This window comes from Silurus aristotelis (genome assembly GCF_946808225.1).
Source record: "Silurus aristotelis genome assembly, chromosome: 21".
NCBI classification, from domain to species: Eukaryota; Metazoa; Chordata; class Actinopteri; order Siluriformes; family Siluridae; genus Silurus; species Silurus aristotelis.
This window is the reverse complement of record NC_139594.1, coordinates 51,946-60,095: the sequence shown is the minus strand read 5'-3', so window position 1 is coordinate 60,095 and position 8,150 is coordinate 51,946. Positions and strand designations below refer to the sequence as shown.

General features: G+C 37.4%; 2 protein-coding genes across 2 annotated transcripts in view; one reads left to right on the top strand and one right to left on the bottom strand.

Moving 5' to 3' along the window:
* The first annotated feature begins 1,294 nt into the window (after positions 1–1,294).
* On the top strand, positions 1,295–2,807 carry LOC310716329 (olfactory receptor 51E1-like). Its single transcript, XM_083523383.1, has one exon. The coding sequence runs from the start codon at positions 1,314–1,316 to the stop codon at positions 2,253–2,255; it is 942 nt and encodes a 313-aa protein (XP_083379509.1). The 5' UTR covers positions 1,295–1,313; the 3' UTR covers positions 2,256–2,807.
* A 4,608-nt stretch (positions 2,808–7,415) lies between these two features.
* Positions 7,416–8,150, bottom strand: part of fkbp10a (FKBP prolyl isomerase 10a) — a 37,672-nt gene continuing 36,937 nt past the window's right edge. The window contains exon 10 of the mRNA XM_083524208.1: positions 7,416–7,853. Within this exon, the coding sequence (XP_083380334.1) occupies positions 7,674–7,853 (180 nt within the window). The 3' untranslated portion in view covers positions 7,416–7,673. The remainder of the gene's footprint in view (positions 7,854–8,150) is intronic.

The following is an 8,150-nucleotide window of genomic DNA, read 5'->3' as shown; positions in this document are numbered from 1 at the left end:
AAAAAGCATTTCACTGCATGCACTATATGGATGAAGGTTTGTAGACAATAAGATTGCTGTGTGCTTATTGAACATCCTATTCAACATGCAGTCCCCATTAGTTGATCAAATAGAGATTTTAAATTGCATTCATTAGGTGTTCAATAGGGTTGAATACTGAGCTTTATAGCAGGCAATTGATAAACTTTCACTCCAAACCATGTCAACCATATCTTCCTGGAGCTGGCTTATTGCACAGAGGCATTATCATCCCGGACCAGGTTTGGGTTTTCTAGTTCAAGTAAAGGCCCCTGATCAGTAACCCAAAGCCTTAACCACTGAGCTACCACTGCTCGAGATTAAGCATGGTGAGGGTTGCAGGGAAAGCTTAGGTTGATACATGAACTTGTTTGGCTCAGATAGTGTCCAGCATGTGTGGTGACACCCTGGTGAGGAGAACCAAAATAATTGTGTCTTGCCTACTGTGAAGCATGGTGGTGGCAGCATCATGGACAGGGGCTGCATGAGTGCTGCTGGTACTGGGGAGCTGCACTTCATTGAGGGAAACATGGATTCCAACATGTACTGTGACATTCTGAGGCAGAACATGATGGCAGTTCTACATAATGGTGCTCACACATCATTACTTCTGTGAGATAATGTATGTAATTAAGATGTAAAGATCTGCTTTGTTTACAGTAGAATTTATGAGTGCCAAATTTTGTTATGAAGTCTGTGAGGCTGCTGCCAGTCACTGCAGCACTGCTCATTCAGTGAAAAACATCAACCATTGGGTTCATTGTCTTTATCAATGTAAACATTTAGTTAGTTTTTCACTGAATTTAAAGCATTAAAATACATGAAAAGACACTTTACTATTACTTTCCTACTTTGTCTCAGTAAAGAATTGAATAATTTACGAAAAAATGCTACAGGTGGTACAGATGTGTACAAGTGGCACAGAGATGTAGACTTTAAAACTGTCAGTGGTAAAAGAAGATATTCTTAATTTTTTTTTTCAAACTTAACTGAGCAGAGACTTTTTTTTATCTAGGCGTGGCTTACCAGTGTGGATAGTCAGAGATCCAATAAAGTATATGTATTTAAAAAAAAAAAGTATAAATGTTGAGAAATCTGCTTTCTTAAGAACAGAACTGGTTTGGAGTTTGTTTTTTTGTTTTTTATAAATTACCTGAATATATCTGAACTGGCATAAACTGTTCAAGTTTCAAGTTTATTTCTATTGCGCTTTTCACAATAGACATTGTCTCAAAGCAGCTTTACAGATTTTAACAGGTAAGGTGAATGGTGTTCTTTAATGCTTGGAGAAATTAATGGATTATTCAGCAAATGTTACATATTTAATCCTGACAGGACATGTGGAGCTGGAGAAGTACAGATATGTTTATTTTCTTGTTACACTTTCTATATACCTAATGATCATCTGTTTTAACACTATTGTCATTTATGTTATATACACAAATGAGCGTCTCCATGAGCCCATGTACATTTTTATTACTGCTTTGCTCATGAACACATTATGTGGATCAACTGCATTTTACCCTAAATTTCTGAATGATATTTTATCCAAAAACATAATTGTCTCCTTTGAAGCATGTGTTTTTCAGGCATTTTTCATTTATACTTATGCCATGTCAGAGTTCATGTTGTTGTCAGCTATGGCCTATGACAGATATGTGTCTATTTGTAAACCATTACAATATGCTGCTATTGTAAAAATGTCTACAGTGAAAAGGCTCATATTTTTGTGTTGCTTTGTGCCTAGTTGTGAAAATGGTATCACAATGGTGTTACTCTATCAGCCAAAACGCTGTAATTTCAAGTTAAATAGAATATACTGTAACAATCATGCAATTGCTAAACTGAGTTGTGAAGAAATTTCTGCATATAGTTCATATGGATTGTTTATTTTCATCATTGCTGTATTTCCACAAGTGATCTTCACAATCTACTCATATATACGGATACTTTCTGTCTGTTTAAAGAATTCAAAAGATTTCAGAGCAAAAGCTTTACAGACCTGTTTACCACATATTTTAATTTTCATAAGTTTCACTGTCACTACATGTTTTGAAATTATAAATAGTAGATTAGAAGGAAATATGCCTCACATTATAGCCATGATTATGTCAGTAGAAAATCTGGTTATTCCTCCTCTACTGAATCCGATTATATATGGACTAAAACTGCAGGAGATTTTTAATAGGATTAAACAAATGTTGAGAAGGAAGAAATCTGATATCTTTTTAGATTAGCTCTGATAAGTGATACATTTATAGGCACTAAACTTATACATTCAAATTGTAACCTTTTTATCTCTGTAAAGCAGTGTTAAAAGCGCTCTCCAAAAAAACCCGAATTGAATTGAATGTGTGTGTGTGTGTGTGTGTGTGTGTGTGTGTGTGTGTGTGTGTGTGTGTGTGTGTGTGTGTGTGTGTGGGTGTGTGTATGAACGCAGCAGAGGTCAAAATAGAAAATGTTAAGTTATTTTCTGTAACCTTTTTTTTGTAACCGAAAATAAACACTTTTAAGAAACTGTCTGAAAAGATTAAACTAGTTTGTGATGTCTGTACATCTGTAGAGCAGATTATTGTATTGGTGTTTGTTTATGTTGTTGTGAGGCCTGCTCAGTGTGTACTGTACATCAGCGGTCCCCAACCTTTTTTGCACCACGGACCGGTTTAATGTCAGACAATATTTTCACGGGCCGGCCTTTAAGGAGTGGCAGATAAATAGAACAAAATAAAATGATACAATCGGCAAAAAAAAAATATTTTCTTAATCTAATAATAAAGGTGAACTGTGTAGGTCCACTGTGTTGTTTTTTTGTTCATTTTGCTCGCTTGGGGGTTTGAATTTAGTGGCAATGTATTATGTGTTAGCGGCCGGAGCTCCTTTAAGAAGGTAGTGGATGAAGGTAAGACATGTGACCGAGGCATCCTGCATCAAGAGTGAGTTATAGAAAATCTGGTCATTTTCCAAAATAAAACATCGTTCAGAATCAGATAATAAATAAATGAAAATAATATAAGATTTGTATGTAATGTATTCTTTCTGTGTGGCCTGGTACCAATTGACCCACAAACCGGTGTTGGTCCACAGCACGGGGATTAGGGACCAGTGCTGTACATGACTCTTTGTCTCATATTCATTCTAATTCCATGCCCCTTAATATTGATTTGACTGATTTTACTACTTGAGTACTAGTGTGCAATTTACATCCGAGAATTGATGATGAGTGACATCAGGACATCAGTTCATCTGCAAATGACTGACTGAGAATGTTGGAAGAAAATATAATAAAAGGGAAATAAAAATGTTACTTGAATTTAATCAAGTTTTTCTTGCAAGAGCAAGTGGAAGGGCTCAGACTGCTATTCACTAAAATTGTCTTTTGTTTGTTGTTTCATGCTCTTTGTGGGTTTCCTTGTTACACTGACCTGGTGTTTTTTTTTTCTGTTAATTTGTTAATTGTAGTAGAGTCTGTATCTGTTCATTTCTTTCCTACACACAGCATCTGACTTGATCTTCCAGTCCAGCTAACTTTCAGAATGGACACCAATGTATCTGTAGGTGTAAAACAGCTCCGTGTCCTGACATCCTGGTAATGGGGTTGGTTTAGTTCCTCTTTCTCCTGTATTTTACCATTATTTCCATGGTCTTGAAAACATTTGTAGAGGATTTATCCTATAGAGGATTTGAATCACTCCATGAAATGTTACAACAATAAAATTCATTCCTGTAATCTGCAAGACCATCTGAGAACAGCATTTGTGTTTATTCTATACTTAGTATGGGTAACTTAGAACATAATGGCACCCAGTCATAACAATGGACACATTTTTCAATTAATACTAAAATTCGCAGTCAGGTTATTCCCAGTCTGAACCTTATATCATTATCTCATCTTATTTAAAAATAAATCTTAGTCATAATATATACCTTATAGCAGCTAATTTATGAATTTTTTCTGGGTTTTTCCCAGTTTCACAAACTTCAAGCCAAAAAACTGAACCCCATAACATTAGACCAATGTTTATGTTAAAAATAAAAATATTTGTAAAATTCAGTGGGTGCATCTTATATATGGGTGCGCTCAATAGTCCGGAAATTCAGTACACACATTTCACCATGCTAGCGCACCAAACATGTATTCACATCAGCTACTGCACCTCTTTAAACTCTCTGAGTTTTCAACCTGGACTGAAACACAACAAAACGTTTCGTCTTATAAATTGTAGCCAGATAATTTGAAAACTGCCCATGTAGACAGTATAATCACATTAGATTATATTCTAGAATAAAAGTATTATAAAAACAAATAAAAATGTACATTTACTTGCAATTATTTTTTAAATAGTTTAAACAATTGCAGAATAGCTACACATTCAGTTTTAATTCTCTCTGTTATTTTGCAATTAAACATGAAAATTTTATTATTACACTAGTTGTTATCTGGTTCTTCACTATTTTATTATTATGTTTATTACACCTGATTTTTCTACATACATCTACTCATGCAGTTTCAGAGATCTCCACAACAAAACCTAAGCTTGTACAGAGTGAGCTTATGAAAATGTTTATCCTTTCTCCTGCTACTGGTTTTTCTGAATGGGATTTTTATTCTGCAAAACTCCTTAAAACACATGATCAGTCTTGGGTACACCAGGACTCATTTTGCCAAATAGACAGAATGTACTCTTCTCACCATTCATTATTTTACTATTCATTGTAAAAGGAAATGATCGAGTGAAAGACACCATCAACGTTGTAAGTTTCAGTGTTATATCTGAATTCACCTTTTCAACAGCAATTGAATAGGAACAGGAATTTTTTTCTAAAACCATTATACTTTCATCTATTTAGATGAATTATGTATTCAATTTTATTTTTTAATATCAGAAACGTGACGTGTTTACACAGATAAAAATCACACAGGATTAAGGGCCTTGGTTCAAAGGCCCACCAATGGCATCTTAGATGGTGACCTGGGTTCTGATCAGCATTAACTTTTAAGCTGCCTTTTTCCTCCACCTTCAATTCCCAGTGAGTCTACAGTGGAGGTTGGACTGCATCAAGGATCGGCTCTGAGCCCTTTCCTGTTTGCAGTGGTGATGGACAGACTGAAGGACAAGGTCAGACAGGAGTCTCTATGGACTATGATGTTTGTGGATGATATTGTGATTTGTGGTGAGAGTAGGGAGCAGGTGGAGAAGAGCCTGGAGAGGTGGAGGTACACGCTGGAGAGAAGAGGAATGAAAGTCAGTATGAAAAAGACAGAGTACAGGTGTGTGAATGAGAGGGAGGTCAGTGGAGGTGGAGAAGGTGGAGGAGTTCAGGTACCTGGGGTCAACAGTGCAAAGTAATGGAGAGTGTGTTAGAGAAGTGAAGAAAAGAGTGCAGGCAGGGTGGAGTGGGTGGAGAAGAGTGATAGCAGGAGTGATTTGTGATAGAAGAGTATCTGTGAGGGTGAAGGGAAAAGTTTATAGGACTGTGGTGAGACCTGAGGTGTTGTATGGATTAGAGACAGTGGCATTGAGTAAAAGACAGGAGGTGGAGCTGGAGGTAGCAGAGCTGAAGATGTTGATGATGTGAGGGAGGTGAGATTGAGATGGTTTGGACATGTGCAGAGGAGGGACAATTCAATTTAATTCTGTTCAATTGAATTCATTTTTATTTGTATTGCGGTTTTAACAATGAACATTGTCTCAAAGCAGCTTTACACAGATAATTATTATTATTAGGGTCATGGGGTATATCAGTTGGAGAATGCTGAGGATGGGGTCACCAGGAGGGAGGAAAAGAGGAAGATCAAGGAGGAGGTTTATGGATTTGGTAAAGGAAGACATGCAGGTTGTCAGTTCAAAAGAGGCAGATATAGAGGACAGGGGGGTGTGGAGACAGATGATCCGCTGTGGCGACGCCTAATGGGAGCAGCCGAAAGAAGATGATTTTTTTTAAAGTTGATTCATTTTAGTAATTTAATAAAATAAGTGAAACTGGTATATTATATAGATTCATCACACGCACACTGATATATGAAAATGAGAATATTGTGAGAAAGTTTAATATTGGAGACTCGTGATGTCTCACACTAATCAGCTCATTAAATCCAAACACCTGCTCAGGTTTCCTGAGGTTTTAAATGGTGTCTCAGTCTGGTTCAGGCTCCACAATCATGGGAAAGACTGCTGACTCGACAATTGTCCAGAAGACGATCATTGACCCCCTGCACATGGAGGGTGAGACACAAAAGTTCATCACTAAAGAAGCTGCTGTTCACAGACTGCTGGATCCAAGCACATTGATGGAAAGTTGAATGGAAGGAATGTGGTAGAAGAAGATGAAATGAAGCAGATTAAAGAGTTTGTGGAGATTCACAAAGAGTGGACTGCAGTTGGAGTCAGTGCTTCAAGAACCTCCACCCACAAACATCTCGTCTCCATGGGCTACAACTGACTCATTCCTTGTGTCGAGCCACTGCTGAACCAGAGACAACATCAGAGGTGTCTTACCTGGACAAAGGACAAAAAGGACTGGACTGTTGCTCAGTGGGACAAAGTCGTCTTTTCAGATGAAAGGAAAGAAAATTTTGCATTTCATGTGGAAATCAGGGTCCCTGTGTCTGGAAGAAGAGAAGAGAGGAGAGGCACAGAATCTGAGCTGCTTGAGGTCCAGTGTAAAGTTTGTACAGTCAGTGGTGGCTTAGAGAGTCATGTCATCTGCTGGTGTTGGTCCACTGTGTTTTATCAAGTCCAAGCTCAACACAGCCGTCTACCAGGAAGTTTTAGAGCACTTCATGATTCCCTCTGCTGACCAGCTTTATGGAGATTCTCCCACTGCCAAAAGCACAAAGTTGGTTAAATGACCATGGTGTTGGTGTGCTTGACTGTCCAGCAATCTCACCAGACCTGAACCCCGTAGAGAATCTCTGGCATATTGTTAAGAGGAACATGATAAACAAGAGACCAAAAAATGCAGATGAGCTGAAGTCCACTGTCAAAGAAACATGGGCTTCCACACCACCTCAGCAGTGCCACAGTCTAATCACCTCCATGCCACAGTCTGATCTCCTCCATGCCACAGTCTGATCACCTCTATGTCACAGTCTGATCTCCTCTATGCCACAGTCTGGTCTCCTCCATGCCACGCCCATGAGGCAGTAATTAAAGCAAAAGGAGCCCCAACCAAGTATTGAGTACAAATACAGTAAATAACATACTTTCCAGAAGCCCAACAATTCACTAAACATTTTTTTTGATTGGTCTTATGAAGTATTCAAATTTTTTGGGTTTTTGTTAAATGTGAGCCAAAAACATAAAAAGAAAAAGAAATAAACACTTGAAATATATCAGTCTGTGTGTGATGAATCTATATAATATACCAGTTTCACTTTTTGTATTGAATTACTAAAATAAATCAATAATATTGTCATTTATTGAGATGCACTAGTGTCATTAGCTATCTGATCACCAATATGGATTGGGAAAAGGAATTAATTATCCTGGGGTTAAATGCAACATTATATATGTAATGTGTAATAAGTGTAAAATTATGACCTTGTGTATGTCTGACCTTAAACTAAATCATATATTTATTGATTAATATTGGCTCAAGCGCAAAACTTGATGTTTCCGATTAACAGGTAAAAAGAGTTCTTTAGAGTTTTTTCCTTAGAGCTCATCATGTCCCACTGTCTTGTCTGTCTGAAGTCTCAGTTCATTCTCTGTGATTCTCCCATCCACATTCTGATCTTGGCTGGTGAACATCTCTTTGATGATTACTTCAGCATCCATTGCAGGGTGGAGACGACCTTTTCTCTTTGACACCTGCAGCTGGATGAATGTTGTGAACTGGAGTGGGACAAAGAGGAGACATTACAACTCTATGTACAGGTACAGTATCACTACGAAATGTACTATAAATATAAATAGTTTAAATGGCAAAATCCTACTTGAGCTAACTATGGACCCTCATAACAAGTTTTACAACCTGGAATTTAAATTAGTTTAATGACAATTCTATAGCATGATTCTACAAAAAAACAAACAATGTAAACGTATCCATCACCATTGCTGGGATACCATTAAATTAGTTCTGGTGCAATCTGTAACCATCAGCCCATGTACTGAGGTGAGCTCTCAGAGAAG